Here is a 22,576-nt window from a genome sequence, read left to right as displayed (position 1 = left end):
TGTTGGGGAAGATACAATTTCATGTCAGATCTTATTGATATTTTGCACTGGACATAGGAAGCAAGATCTTGGGCACTGATAATAGTTTGAGAGTTTTGAGTTAATATAATAAAAGTATTAAGAAACCTGAGCAGAGATGAGCAATTAGAAGTATGTTTGTTTGACAGTGTGCAGAGCAATTTGATAGGAGTCGTAGATAGCAGTATATCTGAGGAAATCATTAGAAGTACAATATTTATAAGAAATGGTGTTTATTGTACCATGGCTGCAATTGAAGTTGAAGCAGAATGTTGGAGCCACTTGATCAACAGCTAGGGTTTGGTGAAGATATGGTACTGCCATATCAGGAGAGGAAAATGTTAAAAAATGGGGAGAGAAAGTGTTGGAAAGAAGCGGAAAGCTGTTGAAAATGCATAAAATGTATGCGGGTATGAGGAGGTTTGGTAGAGTTTGACATCAAGGAGGTTGAAGCATTGGAGGAGAGCTTGTAGGTGATGGTCTGAGAGAGGGAAAGGAGTGTTAAGGAAATCATAAACTGAGAATAGTGAAGAGAATATGAGATCAAGGCAGTGGCCATCCTGATGGGGGAGGAGTTAGTCCACTGGGAGAGGTCAAGGAAGGAAGTAGTTTGGAGGCACAAGTAGATTGTGGATTATCAATGGTGATGGTGATGTTGAAGTCACCCATGATGACAGTGGGGATGTTAGAAGCTAGGAAATGAGACAGGCAGATAATAATGGGTTGTAAATCCAGATAACATAGGGTAGCACAGTGGCCTAGTGGTAAGCACTTCTGCCTCAAAGCACTGGGGTCATGAGTTTGATTCCCGACCATGGCCTTAACTGTGTAGAGTTTGTATGTTCTCCCTGTGTTTGCGTGGGTTTCCTCCGGGTGCTCCGGTTTCCTCCCAAACTCCAAAACATACTTGTAGGTTAATTGACTGCTATCAAAAAAATTGACCCTAATCTCTCCCTCTCTGTATGTCTGTCTGTGTGTGAGTGTGTGTCTATAGTAGGGAATTTAGACTGTAAGCTCCAATGGGGCAGGGACTGATGTGAGTGAGTTCTCTGTACAGCTCTGCGGAATTAGTGGCGCTATATAAATAAATGATGATGATGATGATGATGATGATAACATGTACTTAATAAGATGTAAATGTGAGTGATGGGATATTAGTTTGGAAAGGAGTAGTCCCATCTCCTTATCTGCTTCCAGGCCTGGAGATGTAGGTGACATCAAATATGTAAAATAAAAATATATATATTAGTTTACAATCAACAAAAATAGGACCTCATTTAGAGTCGGATGCAAAGTCCATTTTAGGTGCATCCAACAAAAAAAACACTATCACGCATGTGCAGAAAGCACCAAATCCGCCTGCATCTTGGACGCAATTAGCACTTACGACAGCTTGCGACTCACTACGAGAGAATGGGAGGAACACAGATTTGTTAAGGCGTGACCATGTAAATACATCCTAGTCGCAGTGAGGCGCAGACGCAACACACATCAAAACAGGGCTAAAGCTGTGCGGCAGGAATTAGCTTAGCTAGCAGCAGGAACTGCTCGCAGCTCGATAGGGTATTAAGAGTGGGACGCAACTGGGGTTGCTTGCCACTCATAATACCCTACCAAACTGCGGCACACTCCCACTCCTACACTTCTTAAACGGACTATGCGTCCAACTCTAGATGAGGTCCATAGTGTCAAGTTCAAATTAAATCAAATTAATGAAAATACTAAAAATCCATACAAGTGATGTTTCTTCTTAAAAAGAAAATTTGTGAGTGACAACTTTTCCTCTTCTTCTAGTGAATAGGGGAGCACTTAATATCATTATCATTTTTTTCCACCCACATATAACTCTTCTTTTATTTTCAATAATATTGGACGTATAAAAGGGACAGAATATTGCATACTTAAGATACTTTCATTATTTCACATATTTACTTTTTGATGTTTTAATTACATTGGTTTTTGCATATAAATATGTTATCCTAAACAAAAAAGTGCCTAGATGACTCACCAGATGTCCTACAGAAAGTAGTGGCCGGCATATTTCCGCTGCCACTTTGGATGATTGTCAAACTTAAGGACATTTTTCAGTGCCTACCAAAATGCACAGTCGCCACCAATTGGAAGTTAATTAGAATATATTGTCTCCCTAAACTAATCTTGTTTTACTATTTGGGGCAGAATTTGTCTGATTACTGTGGGCATCCTGCATTCAGCAACAAACCCAACGATCCACCAGATTCTTCCAATCGGGGAAAAAACAATTTTGTTGCCCGCAATAGGTACTTTAGACGCGCAAATACCCGAACATCGGTGCTAGAGAAGTCAGCTTGTTGCTGTATATGGAATCTCTGTATGTTGCTCTTTAAGACTCTTAATAATATCTGTACCTATACAAATCAACTTTGTTTTGATTACTGTGCTGTATTTTAATACCACATTCGCTGCAAGACTGTTCCATGTAACTACTACCCTTTCTGTAACGTACTTTTCTCCGCAATAGCTCAATGAGTGGGGAACTAATGATTCATTTTTTGATTAATTTTTTTTTTCATTAAAACCTACTTTGGTCACGTAGTAAAAAAATGGAGATACTTTTCTATTAAACGCATGGTAGTGTTCTCTACTGGTTTGTTAAAAAAAAAAGGCTTAGCCCATTGTGTTACTTAAGTACTTAAAACATTGCATGCGTTCTCCTAGAACGAAGGGTTAATATCCATTTCCTTTATCCACCCCTTCCACCGCTCCAGAAGCATTCAGCGTGCTAGAACTGGGTTGTTAGCAGCCTAGGATGATTATCCCAATTAACTTGGAAATAATTAAGCGGCAGGCATATGAGATCCCGTAATATCTTAACTACCAATGTAGGACAGTGAGAAAGTGCTCTTTTGAGATTGCAACTGAGAAACCTCCCTTGCATAACCCCATACGTTCTAATAGAGAGTGTTTTAGCAGACAGTAGACGGTTAAACATATTTAAACCACTGTATGTGATCTAATGTGCAGAGCTCTAGAGAGTCTTTGGGGGTTAAAAGATTTCTGCTTAAAGTGGCAACCTAAATATAACCCTTTGGGATAGAGAGTATTATTTCAGAGCTAATTCTCATTAACTAAAAAAAAAAGGGGTGGGATAACGCTGCCCCCTTCCCCCCTCTGTTATAGACAGTTGAGAAAGATCATTTTAAAGGTATGAGTTTACCGGATCATTGAATGGATCATCGGATCAAGGGATAAAAATCCCTGATTGAAGTTTTTTCTCATGTTATACTGATTGTATTGAGGGATACAGTTAGGACTTCTAAGTAGGTATTGTTAGGATGTGACCGAATAAATAACTAAAAACAGGGACACAGGGTCTATACAAAGCCTGCAAGTTGACGTTCAGTTATTAATATGGAAGTGGTTGGGATACATTTGGAAGGGGGGAAATGAACAAGAGAAGAGGGGCTGCAGGAATTGACACCCGCTTCTAGAAGCTGAGCAGGGGTGGTGACTTAGGACAGCAAAGAGAGGAGGGACATGAAGGTTTACACCAGCTGGCTGTTCCAGTACAGGAGGTCCTACATGAAAGTGCTCTCCAGCAGCACTGGTGTCTAGGAGCTGACCATTTCAGCACCACGTCCTCAGCTCGGCAGAGGCAAAGGCAAAAGAAATACACATTGAACAGCTGTAGCATCACTTCCATGCAGCAGCAGAAGAAGCCCATCTACCAGCCCACCCTACACAGCAAGCCTGCCTCCCTCCCAGGACATCTAAGTGGGGGCCTCAGAGTGATCTTCAGCTGTAGAACCATGGATTGCAAAACCCGCAGTCCGTCTCAAGCCAAACCTTACAGCATCCAGAGGAGACTTGTGGTGTAATCAACAGCAGGGGAGGAATCCCACACTTCAACAGAGACACACACACACGCCAGACACCAGAAGAAGGGAGAAGAGAAATATCTGTCAAGAGCAGAAAAAAACAAGAAGAAAAAAATATATATTTTTTCCCTTTACATGGCGCAGGCTGCAGATCAAAATAAGGAAAGCAGACCCTGCATTCCTAACCCTATAATCTCCCCCTGTCTTGGTCCAGATGCTGAAGGTTGGTGATGAAAATACTGCATTTTTATTCCTGCAGAAAAGAGCTTCACAATTAGCCATCACTTATGGAAACTGAAGATCAGAATTTTAGGAAAAGGGATTAGAGAGATTATACCATATCTGTGTGTTAGCACTGCTGGTTCCCTGTGTGTTTGTGTCTGTCTGCACTATTTATTTTCTTTTTTTTTTTTCCTTTTTTTTTTTTTTTTTGCAAACCTGCATTTGGACATGATCTGATAGACAAAGAGCTATCCATCAACAAGCCTTCCAGAGCTTTACTTTTGGTATATTTCTATTTGGATACCTCATCTTTTTGGGCAACGTCCAGCATTATTGCTAGCTAAAACCCTTACCTTCCCTCATCTTTAGCTTCTATCACCCCAAAACCAGAAGACTGCTGGATGTCTATAGAATGAAGAATTATGGGTCTGTTTGATAGAGGTGTTCAGATGCTCTTAACCACTGTGGGAGCATTTGCTGCATTCAGTTTAATGACAATTGCTGTGGGCACAGACTACTGGTTATACTCTAGAGGGGTCTGCAAGAGCAAATCTATAAGTGAAAATGAAACCAGCAAAAAGAATGAAGAAGTCATGACCCATTCTGGATTGTGGAGAACATGTTGCCTTGAAGGTATTTTGGTGACTGGATAAGACCCCTTTCCTATCTTACATTTTCACCCTCCTCTTCTGCTCTCCTGCTCCCCTCCCTCTCTCCTGAATCAGAAAACTACATATTCCTCCATCTTAGCATTTCATTTTTTTAAACAAGGGGCGGCTAGACTGAGCTAATAAACTGGAGGGGGGGAGGGAGGAGGGTGATTGGGGAGAGACTGATCCACTTCCAGGCGTTCATTGTGATGATGTGAATGATAGATTTTGTTAAGATGGAAGCAGTGGGGCACAGAGTGTAGTAAAAGGTGTGTAGAATACATTATTATGGGTCCATTGTTTGTATTACTGATCTGCACTGTATATGAGACAAGCGAGAGCCTGCATGCTTAGCTATCAAGCAGAGCAATAAATAGGAGGCTGTAATACCATACCTGTGCTGGCTAAACCCACATATGTACAATGGATATCAAGTATTGCTGATTAAGATACCAGTGACAATAGATTAACTGCCGGAGAGGCCTAAAACATACGTGCAGGTGAATGAATGGATATTGCAAAGTTGTAGTGTATAGTCTAAAGCAGCAAATGGTGAATATTCACTGACATATATATATATATATATATATATATATATATATATATATATATATATTTGTGTTGTGGGCCTTGGTGGCACAGGTAGGGTTAATAAATATATATGGTTTAAAGTGTTGTGAAAAGGTAATTCTATATGTCTACTGTCAGCTCGTTAGTTCATTTGAGTGTTCTAATGTTCTTCATATTGGTATAGATCCATCTTGATCATTATGTTAGAAGTTTTAAGTTTACAAGAGGCCTTTGACTATTCCTTATCCTTGTCTGACTTTTACTGAATGGGTTGCTGGTGGCTGGGTCATCACTGGTAGACTGCAACTCAGTGCAGCCCCATCCACTGCACCTCCTTCAAACATGAGCCATGCCAGAAAGCACTGCAATCCATTGCTGCGTGCGTGAAAGGGTTAAACACAGCCCCGTTGAAGGGGGACGAGGACTGTATGCCAGGCGGAGCGAGGTAACAGTATGATTAGTACAGTGGTATACAGACCACCCACCCCCTCCCCCACAACTCCCCTCTTCAATCACTGCAGGTCAGCAATCCAGCCTTACAACACACAGTATGCACATACATACAGACACACACAAACACGCTCTCTCTCTGTGCCTGGGGCATAGCAGATGTGTGTGTACCCGGGAATCTGTGTGTAAGAGTGAGACATACAGTGTATTTATTTAACATATGGTAAATGCAGTATTGTAATGCAATGTTTAAAACACAATGTTTCCTTATTCCCAAAAATACATATGATGTGAGCAGGATAAGGACAATTGTATAATTAGACAACCTTTGTACATGTGCTTTGGCTATTTGTGTGAGATATTGTGTGTACATGTGTGCCTGTGTGTATATTTATTGCTTTCTCTGGCTGCTTGGGGGACAGATTGCTACCACACATGTCCATGCACATATACTGAGAAACACACTATATAGAGTATGCCAAGCACATACACACTCACACACACACACGCCACACACCATATGCAGGGTCCAGACCTTGCCTAGTTGCAAACACAAAATGTAGTCACATATGTTCACACTCGCTTGGAAAACAACATACCGGTTACACCTCCCACACATATACTCATCCTCACACAGCACACATTCAAATATGGTCACAGAGACTTGACCAAAGCAATATTACGCTCAATGAGCACGGTAAGGCACAATATTCAAGGGATTGGACACAACTGCCATCAGGTAGCAGCAAACCTCTATTATGTCTTCAGATATGTACAAAATCTGAATAATCAGACTGATGTGCATATATATATATATATATATATATATATATATATATTTATATATGCTATGAGACAACATAGACTTTTGAATCATATTGTAATATACACAACATAGATGTAAGTTGCGTGTATTCAGACAGTCGTGCATGTGTTCATAATACCTCCACTAGACAACCACGGTTTTAAGAATGTCATTATCAGCTGTGTACACACAAACACACATAACACAAAAGTTTTATTGCATTGCATAAATACCATAACAACAATAAAATATGATGTATTTGGCACTAACGTGGGATGCTCCACACAAAAATGCACAATAATCACTAATACACAAAACATGCATTAAATCACATTGCTGCACACATACACAGAGCCAATATCACACAAGCAGACTAATTTAAAGAAAAAATGTCTCCCTGAGCCACAACAAATCTAATACACTGCTCACTCAACATGTACATATAGGGAACATACAAGTAGTGCAGACACAAGCTATACACATGAACAGTGGCTCCGTATTTTAAAAAATATACACATATGCACGTACACCCACCTATTAAGAATAAAAACAACCTTGTACACATCACAAACTCATGCTTACGATCCAGTGTTAAACAAACCATAATGTAATTGTAGCACATTTGCTGGAAGTTAAGTAAATACACTCATATACATTTACATATATAAACTCACATACATTTCATTCCTACAGAGCAGTATTTCAAACAAATAAACAACATATTGGTTTGTATATAGAGGAATTATTATACAAAAATCTCACCATCACTAGTGTACACGTTAATAAGTACATAATGATTTACACTGTCAACCTATGCACAAAGATTATGTTTTGTCAAAAAAGACAAAACATGAGAGTTAATTGGCAAAGAAAATTGTAACAACCCATAGACCTACACACACACATATATATAATGTTACTCATAGACATCACAATAAGTTTATTATATTACACACATATTCTTAGTGTAATATCACCTACACAAGACAGACACACACACAGACTCCAGCCCAGGCTGTCAGCCTGTGGGACATGTTGGCCCTTCCTCCTCTGGAGCTGGGCTGTGATGGGACATGCTCTGAATTGCTAAGTGTCTCCATTGAGCGATGAGAACAGTTTGACGCATTAAACACGCATAGCGCATCCGCTGAGCCTCTCCTCAGCCAAGCCTGCCTCTTAACATAATCTGCAGAGGAACATTGCACTGAATAGAATATGCCGTCCCTCCCCAGCCAGGAGAAAATCAATAGCTATGAATTCACCCTGATAGATCTAAGTCCCCCCCTCCCCTTCCCTCACTCCACCGCCGCTACCATCCACAACACCTCATTCCCACCTCCCCTCCTTCCAGGAAACCTTTTCAATTGATGCTCCTATTTATTATGTGTCCCTAAAGTGGCTAGTGGTTACAATTAAACATTTATAAGATGCTTGTAGGAATGGTGTTTAGGCAACCGCCTGTCCCTTTCATTAACCTTTGTCTTGCTAGTGGTTGTGAGCACCTCTGGCAATGACAGAGTTACATCTTTTTTGGAGGGTCGGTGTAGCAGAGGAGACAAATGAACTGCTGGGGCATTGTGAACAGCTTACAATTTTGATTTGCATTAGCTAGTCGGCTGCAAATATGGGATTTAGGCAGCTCATGGTTAATAGAGTGCAGGTGTCTATATTTTAGCAGGAGATGAGGAGTGGAGGGGAGAGGAGCCATGCGCAAAATTCAGTTTAACTGGCTGGTTAATAGGGGATTGTCTAATTTTCAAAGACTGCACAGGGTGTGTGGAAGAGAGCGAGGAAAGAGGAGGGTGAGGGAAAGAGGGGGAGAAGTGGGAAGGAGGAAGGGTGGGTGTGAGACAGGGGGGAGGAAAAGAAGAGGGAAGAGAGAATAAGACCTTTAGAGAGTTGGAGGACCAAGAAAGAGGGGAGGAAGAGAGAGGGGAGACTGAACAGAGGTCCCAATTTTGTGTTCTACATCTCTATTTCTAAACCCTTATTGTGAGGCATGATCCTGGCTCCAAAACCTTTACTGTCAGAAGAGATCATTGGTCAAAGACCTTCATGTTATAGTAAGGTCATTGTACTCAGGTACTATGCTGTAGCCAGTGGACCTACACTTTTATACCTGTGCACTTGTAGGCAGTCAAGTGAGCTATTACCATTGACTGCAGACATTTATTCTTTGGAAGACGGTCAGCCCTGTACCCACACACATACCATTACCATATACTAGACCTTTGGTTTACTTGAAGACCAAGCAAGTCCAATGACACACTATTTGGTAAGAAAATAATAATAATAGATTAATGAGAACGTCAGCCTACTTTAGCACAGAATCTGTGTTTAAAAAATAGACAACACTTTGAATATTCAGATCAATAAATAATGTATATATATATATATATATATATATATGACAGAAAACGTATATTAATTTTTCTCTACGAGGTAGCCTTTAAAATTTGAAATGAGTTTTATAATTCAATATAGGTTGCACCAGAACAGTGGTACAGACAGAATGGGAATAAGAAGTGCTTATGAGATGCTCAGATCACTGACAAAGCAGAGACTATACATTAGCAATTATTTACAGATGAAGACTGGGATGTAAGGTGGTGAAGTTTCATTCAAGGCTTTGAAGGTCAAAGGCAGCTTCGCCTCTTATTCTTCAGGAGATGAAATGTCACTGTGGGTATTTGCATTATTTTAGCAGCTATTGTATAAATTAGCCTGCCAGTGTGTTAGATTAATTGCAATGATGATAATCAATTGTAGGAGCAATCAAGGAAGGATATGACGAGTGAATAAAAATGTTGATTTTGCTTTATATGAACAACAGACAAATTACCTCATTCCATTACTAAATACTGAAGGTGAGCATTAAATATGGAAAGGTCACCTTTAGCCAAGTGGATTTGCATGCTGACAGCATAAAGAGGTTATTAGGTTTTTCATTGTGTTTTTAAAGACGTACACATGTCAGAAAAGACACTATAGCACAATAGGCTGCGTTGGCCTTACCTGCTCTGTATGAAGAGGATTTGTAGAGGCAATGCTAATCACTGGCACTAAGGGCTCATGCCCAGTCTTCAGAACAGGGTCATGTGTCGGTTTATTATAGCTGCGTATTATAACTGTTGCATGACTCCAACACAAGTGTAACCTTTATTAGAGTCACTTGTAATTTTATACTGAGTGGTAGCAGTGACGATGAGCTTAATTTTGGGCCTGACTGTCAGGTCTTTTAAGAACTTGGGGCCTGATTCATTAAGGATCTTAAATGAGGAGGTATCTTATTTCAGTCTCCTGGACAAAACCATGTTACAATGCAAGGGGTGCAAACTAGTTTTCTGCTTTGCACATAAGTTAAATAATGACTGTTTTTTCATGTAGCACACAAATGCTTGATAGCTTATTTGTTCACTGAAATTTAAAGTTGATATTTGTGTGCTACATGAAAAAACAGACAGTATTTAACTTATGTGCAAAACAGAAAACTAGTTTGCACCCCTTGCATTGCAACATGGTTTTGTCCATACCTCTTCATTTAAGATCCTTAATGAATCAGGCCCTTGGATACTTGGAGTTCACACTAAACTGAGATGCTTAATAAGACAAGGTCCTTAAGCAGACATATTAATCCTCCTCGAAATATCTATTTAATAGGAAAAAATCAGAATTGTATATAATCTTAAAACTAGTAGGAACAATAACAGACAAATGCCTTTTCAGATGTTTGCGGTGGAGGAGGGTTGTGGGAAAATACTAATGGGATTGATCCAATAACATCAATTAATTTCTATGAGTAGAAAGTCATTTGGTAACATCTGGCCTTAAAAAAATCTCTTGTGTTTTCCCACCTCATTGTGCCCAGTGCTGTGTTTTGAGGTTTAGTAGCCTAGACTATAATAGATGAAGAGTGCAAAAACTAACGATTATGCATCCCGCATGCTGATGTTGCATTATCCTACTCCACTCAGCCATAGTTTTCACTAGATCAATAGTCAGCTTGTGCAGAACAAATGGAAAAAAGAAAAAAAAACATAAAGAAATATACTATACATAAAATCATTTATGTTTAAATTACAATGCTATCTGTAGACTAGGCCTGTCTAAGCCTTCCTATGTATCTCATGTGTCAGTATAGTCATTCATTCCTTGATAGGCTATGCGCCTTAACACTGGCCACACGTGTTATGGTCCTACTGCCTCTCAGCCCCAGCACTGAGTGACAGGATAAGAGTCTAATTTGGCCATCTACGTAGAGGCCGAATTCAACAAGGATGTTCGTCACTCAGACCAAGCAGCGGGAGATCGTCAGCGTGACTGAGGGATAACTACACTCACAGGGTCAATAGTGGCCCTCTGTGGTCATCTAATGACTGCATTTGATTCAGATTATCATCCGTCATGTGAGTGGTTTTTTTTGGGACCACACATGACACAATATTGGTGGAAACGGATGATATCCCTGAGCGCTGTGTTCTTACAGTATCCAATGATGGTAGCCCTGGCCTAAAAGCTGGATTACAATTAGAGTACAAAGTCAGTGTAATAGGTCTGCGCTACCCAGATTTTTATGGAAAGGAACAGATATATGTTCTAAGTTTCTACAAAGAAGTCTATTATATAATTGATGGCACAAATCATAGGGGCATATTCAATTGTTAGTTTTCCGCGCCGCGGAAAAACTAGTACCGTTAATACGGTAATAGGTAGCTGGATTTCAGCTCGCGGCTCAGAGAGCTGCGAGCGGAAATCCAGCGAGAAAAAATACCGTATTAACTGTTTTTACGAGCACTATAACTGTAGTAACGGTAAAAGTGCAACAAGAGTGAAATTTAAGGCGTTTCCGCCGACAATTGAATATGCCCCTTAGAGTGTCATCATTTATACATCTTTGCTGTAGGTCAGTAAACTCTGTTTTAACTCATTGAGGTGCGGGTTTAATATTTTAGATCATAGGGGTGCCTTTGCCCTCCATGGCCTGTCATTTAGGGGAGGGCTTGGTCTACAAAGCTCCACAAGTGCCTGTATAAGGTAATTAATATTATTGTCTTGTGTCAGCAAAATGTGTTACAATGTGGAGCTAAGGGTGTGCTGAGCTTATTGGACTGCAAAAAGAAACATTGTTCCTTGTACATAATATGTAATAGAAGGGTATATGTTATATATATATATATATATATATATATATATATATATATATATATATATATTATTAGCAATGACAGCAATAGTGCATGCCTCTGGTTAGATCTCAGCTTGAGGATTGGGATCTAATTACTTTTCATGCTAAGTCCATTTTTATATAAACTCTGCTGTAACAGCACAATATGAAGGAATGCCCCCATAGCCCATACTGGTGAATTCTGTATTTACTAAAGACATAAGTGCCACCATATTTTGCTAAGGGCCGCTGTAATTAGGACATGTCTCTACATTTTTCTGGCATACACATTTTAAATATAAAACTAAAATGTATAATGTTGCAGATTTTGTTTTCCTTTGTTATGATATGATGGGTGATATTTTTAAATTACTACTTTATACTATATTAAATAAGGCAGCCAGATACACATAGTTTTGCATTAAAGGTACATTATTAAAGGATCTTATATTCTCTGCAAGGATTTAACTTTGAACTGTTCTGTTGTTATATGTAGAATCTTGTATAGAATAAGAACAAAGATTGTTCAAAACATGTAAAACCAAGATATGCAACACTTGTCTGCTAATGTCATGGCAAACGGTTTGTGAATAGCGGTCTGATATACAAAAGGTTATACACATATGGCTATAAAGCCTATTTAAACCTAAATCTGGACATATCATAGGATAAAGATGAACCATGGCTGTTTTTATTTCGATGTTGCCCCCAGGTCAGTCTTCATTTTGATGAGAAAATCTTGATTGTTGCTGCCCTCATATATGGTAAGACTTCAGTACTTACCTCTGCTGTGAAGCTTAAATCATTTCAGCACAGTCATTATCCTGCTACCTGTTCCTGTCTATGAGCTTAAGGCCTTGTACTTATGGATGTTCTTTTTTTAAGCGTTTAAGAATCTCCCTTAGAGACTATTAAATGCGCTTTGACGCTAAAAGTCCAACAAAATAATATAAGTGAACGTTGACAAGCGTTCACTTCACTTTGCATCAATTTTGACATTGCCTGCAGCAATCGGAAGTATTCAGGTTGGGTAACATACAATGGGGTTCTATGGGAACGCTCATTAAGTACATAGTAGACTAGGCTGCAAGGAAGCTCTGAGATTTAATCACTTATCTGTTAAAGTGATCACAAAGTACAAGGTTTTGTCTGCGCTTTCACTTAGCGTTGTTTTCCAATGCCTGTGTGTACAAACCCTAAGGGGGGTATTCAATTGTTAGCGAGATCCGCTGAACTCCCGCGCTCAAAAAATATTACCGTTAATACGGTAATATCTCATCCAGCGAGTAAATTACCGTATTAACGGTATTTACGCGCAATATTACCGTATTAACAGTAATATCTTTCGAGCGCGGGATTTTAGCGGTTCTCGCTAACAATTGAATACCCCCCTAAGAGTTGAAGTAGCATTAAGCCAACTGAGTTTTTAGCACAAGGGGAAGGTAGTTTATTCAAAGTTGTCTTTAATTCTCTACACACAATTGCAGACCAGAATATATTGAATATGTCTTAACTAAATTGGTCATTGTAATGGAGACAAAACTATACAGCTTTTCTCCTTGTGCCCCAAGGGGACAATTATTCTTCTCTCCAGATGCCCATACCATGGATCACAGCTCCCCTTTCATTATCACCTCCAATATGACTTAAATGAATTGGCATTATTAATATGCATAACATTTAAAGTTAATTGCCAGGTGGGAAGACTGTAATCATTTGGGCACCCACCTATTTATATATTCAGTGACAGCAAAGATGGCACTTTCAATAGACATGCTTTGAGCAAAATTATATAGGCTAGATGGAATAGTTTGAATACAAAACTGTATAAATGTGTGCGGTGGTTGTGCATAATGTCCCTATAAAGGCAACTGTTAATACATGCATGGTGGAAGCTACTTAGAAAAGACTGTGAAATGCACATACCTGTAGTATGTTCCTGGCTGAAGGGAGAGAGTAGGAGAAAACTAATATACCATATTTCTGTAGTATGAATTTAACAACTCAATTCTCAGCAACCTTATCACATGGACAATGGAGGCCTTCCCCTATGGCATCTGGGTCAACTGATCCTGTGGTCTGATGTGCCAGACATTAGCCGTGTGGCAGACGTCCGGATGAGGATGAGGCCTCATGATGAGGCTACTAGTCATGTGTACGTTTGGAATGCTACAATAACATAAAGGCCAGCTGTCCCTAATTTCCCAGGACAGTCCCAAATTTTGAAAATTTGTTCTCTGAAATCTTTGTTTATAAGAATATGTGGTTATTCTCTCCTGACAAACCCAGTGCCAGAGTCTTAAATGGAAATCTCAGTAAGGGTAACAAATATGGGCCCACCCTTCTACTTTATTTGCACAAGAACATTTGAAGGTGCTGCCCAATTCCTTGTCCTTGGAACTGCCCCGGAAATTCAATCTGTTTCTAGCTTTGTAGGTTTTCTGATACATTTCAAATTTTGCATGGTTAATAGAAAGTTTCTGAAACATCACTTCAAACGTCAACCTACTAACACTCTGCGACAACCTCCCATCCTTCTTGATTGAGTTAAATTGATCATGGGATTGAGAGGACATCGGTACTGTCATTATTACATGTGTCACCTTTGTGTATTTGAAGGTCGAAATGCGCTTCCTGCAGAAGAGTAACTGGAAGGTACAAAATGTGTCCCATAACAAGTATAGGATAATAACAAATCTCCACCATCATCATCATCATCATCATCACCATTTATTTATATAGCGCCACTGATTCCGCAGCGCTGTACAGAGAACTCATTCACATCAGTCCCTGCCCCATTGGAGCTTACACTCTAAATTCCCTAACATATACACACACAGCGAGAGAGACAGAGACTAGGGTCAATTTTTGATAGCAGCCAATTAACCTACCAGTATGTTTTTGAAGTGTGGGAGGAAACCGGAGCACCCGGAGGAAACCCACGCAAACACAGGGAGAACATACAAACTCCACACAGATAAGGCCATGGTCGGGAATTGAACTCATGACCCCAGCACTGTGAGGCAGAAGTGCTAACCACTAGGCCACTGCGCTGCCCACCACCTCAAAGGTGGTGGAAGAGTGACGTCCTTTTGCAGGGAAACAAAAAGGCTGTGAACCAACCTAAAAAGCAGGGTCTACCCCCTTAAATGTGCCCTTTCCACTCCTTTATGTCACTTGAATAATCTAGTTCTGCAAAACAAAATTGTATTTTTGTGTTAGTGCAAAACTCCCTTTATGTACCTAATCCGCACTAAGCAAAGAACACTCCCTGGGGGTAAATGTATCAATCAGCGATTATCTAAAACTGCTGATATTCCTTGATTTTCCGCCGGTATTTATAACAGCAATTATATTAAAAGAAAAGCCTGGTGGGTTTGGCCTTTACTATAATTGCCATTTCAAATACCAACGGCAAATTACCGAAAATTTTAGGTTTTAGATAAGTGTCGATTGATACATTTACCACCTGAGCTCTTTTCAATGGGATGTATAAATATTTGAAATCCCTAGATACACACCCACTCTGGCCTGTAATTTCATGCCATTACCCATACAAATGCATTTACACAAAGTTGGTGCGTGACATCACAAAAGACCATTTGTGCTGCAAGTTTACAGTCTCTCATGTTTTTAGAAGAGCCTTTAGTGTCTGTTCATGTTATGTAGGCTAAAAATATGTCTATTACCAGCAACTATTTAGAATATGAGAATAAGAGAATTGTGTTGTAATAATCTCCAGTGCAGAAACTTTTAATAAAGGGGAACTGACCTAGGGCCTAGCAGGAAGTGTGCCCCCATTAGATTACATAATAATGAAACCTGAGTAGGAGAGAGCTTAGAAGAGCTTCTATACCTTTTGTTTTAAAGAGTATCATTATATAATATGAATCTCAGTTTTAAGGGGGGAATTCAATTAGCGCATTACTTGAAAAAGTAACGCGGCCTGCGCACTATTACCGTTATTACGGTAGTTTTAATGCCGGCTTTTTGGCTTTCCCTGAGCTGCGAGCAGAAAGCCGGGTTAATATTACCGTAATAACGGTAATATGTTGTACTTCGGGGGTCATTGAATTCCCCTTTAAGACTTCAGTCTAATCGTAACCATTAAATAGTCCTAACATTAGTCGAAGTCCTGAATGTGAACTTTCTATACCTAGACAAACCACAAACCTTGATGTGTAATCTTCCTGAAGAACACTCTACACTGCTTTTGGGATACAGTTTCAAGTTCTTCATCCTGTACTGCAAAGGTGCATGGGGCTTTGAAGCCCACTAATATGACCTTGGTCTTCAGCCCACTATTGTGTTAATGTACCCAGGCTCTAGAGGTCATGCCAGTTAAAGTGTAAAGTTTAGTTCATGTGTATAAGTCCACCTTCCCAGAAACACAGTGGGCCTGATTCATTAAGGAAAGGAAAGCAAAAAAATGAGTAACTTTGCACCTTGGCCAAACCGTGTTGCATTTGAGGGGGGATGTATATTTAAAATGTTATGCTCTAGACAAAATTTAAATTTCAATGTGCAAATAAAGCTATTAAGTATTTGTGCGCTACATGAAAAAAACAGACTATTTATGTTTTGTGCAAAATAATAAATTAATTTGCACCCCTTGCATTGTAACATGGTTTTGTCCAGGATAAAACTTACTTATTTTTTTGCCTTACTTTCCTTAATGAGTCAGGCCCAGTGTCTTTATATGCCCTAGGCAGACACAACCACCAAGTGACCCTGATTGCTGCCTTTCAGTAAGTGACACCCGATATCACAGGCTCACAGCAGTGATAGGGAGCAGGAGAACGCGCTCTAAAAGGAGATCATTTTATATAATAGACTTGCCAACATTTGAATACAATTTCCATACTTTGCAGATACATCACACAAGTGACACGTGGTTGGGATTAACATATCATACCGGCCGATATGATCCATTTTACATGGGACTCAGTGCTGTGGGTCTGTTTTTCACACTCATTTTACCAACAGATTTAACCTTTATTGAATTGAATGAACCTTTATTCAAGTTAATTAATTATGGAACTATGTTTCAAGAAAGATGGGAACAGGGTAGTCGATCCTGGTATAGATTGCCTGTACCCTTCAGCATGTATGTCCAAATTTACATGGCTGATCTAGTAAATCAGAGCATTAACCAACCACACCCACTCCTTCCTAGCCTGTTAACATGATATGACCTCTGGACTTTAACATATCATTTTATTGTATTCAATTTACCAATCTACAAAAATATATCATATATATTTTATTAATTAAGAACATAACTAAGAAGTAAATGCAGCTACAGAACAGGAGAAGCGGTACTGTGTGGTTGATCAAAACTCAAAATTGGGGCAAAAACTGTATTCCAGGGATATAGCTGGCGACACTGTAATGGGAGAATTTATAAGACGTGGGACACTAGTTGTATAGTTATTGACTTATAGGAAATGTTATATAGAATGATCTTTATGGAGCAGCAGTTAAATTTATAAGCAATTGTTATGTGGAGTTATAGGAAGTGATTAGGGGGCAAAAACATGACTTAATTGAAGCAGTTATATGATACATGGAGCTGTAAGGATGGGCTATAAAGGCAGACAGGAATTATAGCTGGCTGAATTATAGGTATATGTTATAAGAAGCAACTATAAGAGCTATTGGGAGGTGTTATTTTTGTTCCTGCTCACGGCTCATCTCTTCCTTTGCTGATTTTTAATTCTGCATATTGAAAATACATTTTCATTCTCAGCAATCTCCGTTGCCTCTCGCTCACCTCCTCTCTTTCTCCCACTCTCTTCTTCTGTCTTTCCATACCACCCCCTCTGCTTAGACTTCAGTGATCTCCCTTCCTTCTATTGGATCCCCCCGCCTCTCCCTGCCCTTGGTTTCAGACCTGAGATGAATTGAGCTGGGGACCAAGGGATGGATACTTTATTAAAAAAACAAATGCTCCCCGCTGAAACATATTAACACAGTCTTTTACTAAACTCACCCCCTGCGTCCTTCGCAGGCTCTTGATGTCTTACTTTTCAAAACCACCTGTCACACTCCCACTGACATAATGAAGACAGGAATATTGGGGGTTGGGTTAGCCCTAGTAACACTAATCAAATGTCTATACATTGCATCATGCAAAATTCAGCTAATGTTATATTTGTATGTAAACGTGAACTCAAAGCAATGGAGTAACAACACAGATGCAATATCAGGCTATTTTCATTTATATTGTTACATTATTTTGCTGTTAAATGCCAACATATGTATACAAATAAATGAGTTGAGATGTTCCCGCTAGTTTATTATCACAGATCCACTTTTAGAAGGATAGGTCCACATGTGGACCCAAATCCAAACCAGGGGGTAAATGTATCAAGCTACGTGTTTCCGGCCGGTTTGAAAAGTGGAGATGTTGCCTATAGCAACCAATCAGATTCTAGTTGTCATTTTGTCGACTGTACTAAATAAATGATAGCTAGAATCTGATTGGGTGCTATAGGCAACATCTCCACTTTTCAAACCCACCGAAAACTCTCAGCTTGATACATTTACCCCCAGGACTGTGTCTAACCATATCACACCCTAAGACAGCAACTGATATAGGAACCTTCTCTATTTTTCCAAATATGAACATAAAATTGAATCAGTATTAGACCCCAACAAGATGTGTATAATTGTAAGTTCTAAATTACAAATCTGTCTTTGCAGAAAGGTAGATGGATTTTAGAAAGATTTCTTCTTCTTCAAGACAACCACTGGTGTTATTGATATATTGGCCCACAAGTATTTTAATTTAATAACTTAGCCATAATTACAGTTTTGTGTATGCCCAAACAGCACTACACAAATAATCTCTGCACTCAAATATAGGGCAGAATAATAGTCAGATATAGTGGCAGAATATAATAAGTAGATTTAATGTTGTAAGAATCCAATTTGTTGGGGAAAATCAGCCATGTTTATACCCAGTGAGCAAACTCCTACTCTGGCTGTCACTTCCGGAGTTCAGCACTCACATGGTATTTTCAAACAAATCTACTCACATGATAATGTCTACCCAAGTAGACAATATGGCATTGAACACGTAAAAACAGGGCTTTTCCCCCTCATGATCTCTTAAGTGGCTGTACTTCCACTGTCAGATGCTCAGCAGGTTTATTGCAGTCCAGATGGTAAATTTATCAAGCTGCGGGTTTGAAAAAGTGGAGATGTTGGCTATAGCATCCAATCAGATTCTAGTTATCATTTATTTAGTACATTCTACAAAATGACAGCTAGGGTCTGATTGGTTGCTATATAGGCAACATCTCCACTTTTTCAAATCCGCAGCTTGATAAGCAAAGTCTTTCTCTCTCGCTTTAGGGCATAAGAGGAGTATAATAAAAGTCACATCAACCACCACCCCATTTATCATTGAACATGTAATAGATAATGAAGCAGTATGCATATACCATAACATTGAATAATAATAAAACATGAATTACATGAAATATTACATAGCAGTGTTTTTTGTAATTTACCTACAATAAAAACCAATCCAGTAAATAGCTCCTTACTCAAAGTGGTTTAATTAACAACCTTTACCACTTAAAGAGATCCTAAATGGAGCCTCATGTGGATGTCACACCCACAGTGGAACACACACGCTGTGCAGCAGACTGTCGAGACGCAACAACTTTCAAGATTTTGAGGGGGCGAGCAGACCCATTTATATGTGCTCAGTGGCATAATATTGTCTACTTGGGTAGACGTTAGCACGTGACTAGATTTGATTATGTTTTTAATCTGAAGCTGTATCAAATAAAACATTTGATCTATGGAAGCCTCTCTCCTTTATTCACAGTGCCTTCCAAAATTGCTTTGTATTTTATTATGTATTGTCACTTCAAGCTGCCCAATAACATTCAAAATTGTATAGACACTGAACTGTTTAGTATACAGGCTAAAGTATATGTTGTTGCTATTGTTTAAATAAGCCACCCTCCCCCAACTAGCACCATTTCAGATGTCCCACCATTAGGACCCCACCAGTAGTTAGAAGATTGCAATAAACTAAATAAAAAAAAAATATTTAATATATTTAGCATTGGAGGTGCGAGCTCAAGAAACATCACCAGAGGAAAAGTAAAAGTCCAATGACACAGTCCAAATTCTAAAGCACACAATCGTTGAAAGTACTAGGTTAAAATTACAATCTAGACAAGTTCTGTTGTTTGTCTGTTTTTCACTAATCGCATCATCTCATGTATTCCACTCCTTAGGTAGCTCATTGAAATGTATGATTTAGAGCAGATCTGCAGTAACAATATGTCATGGAAGTTTTCTGGAAAAACCATACACATCTGGCAAACAATTTTCCAGGCACTACAGCCTGGAGAGTAGAGCCATGTGCGTAGCCTCCATTGGGCAAAACACCTGTGGACAAGATTAGATTTATTTTCTTCCCTCTCCTAAACTACTTTTGTTGTGCCACCACCACCATCCAAATATTGACCACTACAGAGCTCCATAGCCATCTATGTTTGATACAGAGGAGCCTTGACATTATAATCTTCTAGCGACAGGGGCATAAAACCACTACTTTATACTATTGCTCCTTCAACTAGTTAATTCTCAGCCTGTAGCAGTCTGTAGTCTTGCTCGTTCACTCTGCTTCTCACATCATGACACTACCCATGGTACACCCCGCCCTATCCACACTAATATAAGCACACAAGTGGACAGTGCCTCATACATAATCAGCACTCTCATGCTGTGAACTTTTTGATCTGATAATAAACAGAGTACACACGGACGAGCAGGAGATATAGATTAAATAGATAAAAGTGGGCAGAATAAAGTGGCCTTTTCACAGTTCCAGGCCTGCTTGTGATTTCACTACTTGGGGGTGTAAGGCTTACATTTAGTGTTTGGGCCTCTTGAAATATAGGGAGGTATGTCATCAGTGCATTTATAAAACTATATTTTCAAGATGCAAATTAAACGGAAGCAAAATCAGGAGCTTTATATAACATCAATATTAGTACATGTAAAATCCCTAATGTACATATAAAAGTTTTGTCGCACAAAATAACATACTTACATGTGTATTTTGAGTTGTACATACAGGGCCTGAGTCATTAAGGAGAGCAAAGTATAAAAAAAGAGTAACTTTGCACCTGGTCAAAACCATGTTGCATTGGAGGGGAAGGTAAATTTAAAATGTGGGGACAGATTTATAGTTGGGGTAGGGCATGTCCTAGATCAACTTTAAATTTCAGTGTAAAAACAAAGCTATCAAATATTTGTGTGCTAGATGAAAAACCAGCCAGTATTTAACTTATGTACAAAATGATAAACTAATTTGTACCCCTTGCATTGTACCATGTTTTGTCTCAGAGAACATTTACTCCTTTTTTTTCCTTACTTTCCTTAATGACTCAGACCCACAGTGTATGTCAAGATACGTCCAACTCATAACACAACATTACTTCCACATTAGGTGTACAAATGCATATACTTACTTGCTAATGTATACATAACCCCCAAAACAGTGCAGATATGCAGCTTGAAAGTGCTTTCAGCAAATGCGAAAGCCTCATTTGTATCCAACTACAAGATAATGTAATAAGGTGTCATTACACAAGAGAGAATATTGTCTTGACAGTGTTTTAATAAATGTGAAAGTCACACTTCCCATATAATATGTAATGAAATACAGATAACATCCGTCGTTTAGAACTTAAGAAATCTGCATAAATAGCTGTAGTCAACATGCAAACAGCCAATCAGAAGTAGCTAGTTAGTGTTGGTGTCATCAATATCAAATATCTTTACACTAGGCCACCACTGTCTGTAAAAGATACGTCTCCTAAGAAAAGTATCCTATACTCAACTTAGGCTGGGTACTATAGTTAGGCTGGGTACAGACCAGAATGGAGTCTCTATAGTATAAATATCACATGGAAAACCCTGCAGCTCAAACCACGATTTATCAACTCGTTAACTGGAAACAATATATACAAAAATGTCAAGCGCTGGGAAAACCTGTACTTCTTATTCTCTTCAAATTGAATATATGTTGAATTCAAATGCAATATAAGGCAATATAATAGAAATAGCCTAATATAATACAAAACACATGTTATTTTTATTTTTGTTACATCACATGAATATAAAAGAGGTTAAACAAATAACCAGACAATATTACCCTAATAAACAAGAACATATATGTCCTATCTGTAGAAGGGAGAGGGGGGGGGGGGGGGGAGGGGGAAAAAAATGCCCCCTCCCTCCCCCTCTCCCTTCTACAGATAGAACCTATATGTTCTTGTTTATTAGGGTAGTCTTACATTTGCCCACCCAATTCTGACTCTCCAGGCTTAAGAAGCCACAAGTATATTATATGCAAAAAATCTATATATGGTTATATATTCTATATTGTACGGTACAGATATGCACAATTTTTTTTACACAAAAATGAATGTATGTTCAACTCTAAATGAAGCCCATAATGATTTTGGCCAACTAGCTAAAGAGTCCCATTGAATTTAGTGGAGGGATATTGGTTACCAACGGCAAAAACTGTCTTAACAACTGTCTGTTTTGTAAAGCCAAAGATCTCTACAGAGTGCTGTTATAAAATTAAACTTTGTTGAAGCAGATCTGTGTATTATCAGGTGCATTGCTAGGGATATCCCATCATCCTCTGCAAACATTTGTTCACCCTACAAGTGACCTTAACGTGCCCTGCAAATCTGTGCACTATTTCATAATCACAGCAAGAACTAGGTTCATGATATCACAAAATAGGATGTAAACAGCTTTCACATAGCACCAGTGCATTTTTAATTGTTGCAAATGA

At 39.0% G+C, this 22,576-nt stretch overlaps 1 protein-coding gene across 1 annotated transcript in view; it reads left to right on the top strand.

Moving 5' to 3' along the window:
- The first annotated feature begins 3,541 nt into the window (after positions 1 to 3,541).
- Positions 3,542 to 22,576, top strand: part of CACNG2 (calcium voltage-gated channel auxiliary subunit gamma 2) — an 88,844-nt gene continuing 69,809 nt past the window's right edge. The window contains exon 1 of the mRNA XM_075183046.1: positions 3,542 to 4,730. Within this exon, the coding sequence (XP_075039147.1) occupies positions 4,520 to 4,730 (211 nt within the window). The 5' untranslated portion in view covers positions 3,542 to 4,519. The remainder of the gene's footprint in view (positions 4,731 to 22,576) is intronic.

Source organism: Mixophyes fleayi, chromosome 8 (genome assembly GCF_038048845.1).
Source record: "Mixophyes fleayi isolate aMixFle1 chromosome 8, aMixFle1.hap1, whole genome shotgun sequence".
In the NCBI taxonomy this organism is placed as follows: domain Eukaryota; kingdom Metazoa; phylum Chordata; class Amphibia; order Anura; family Limnodynastidae; genus Mixophyes; species Mixophyes fleayi.
Note: the sequence above shows the minus strand (reverse complement) of the source record. Positions and strands in the feature narration are given on the sequence as shown.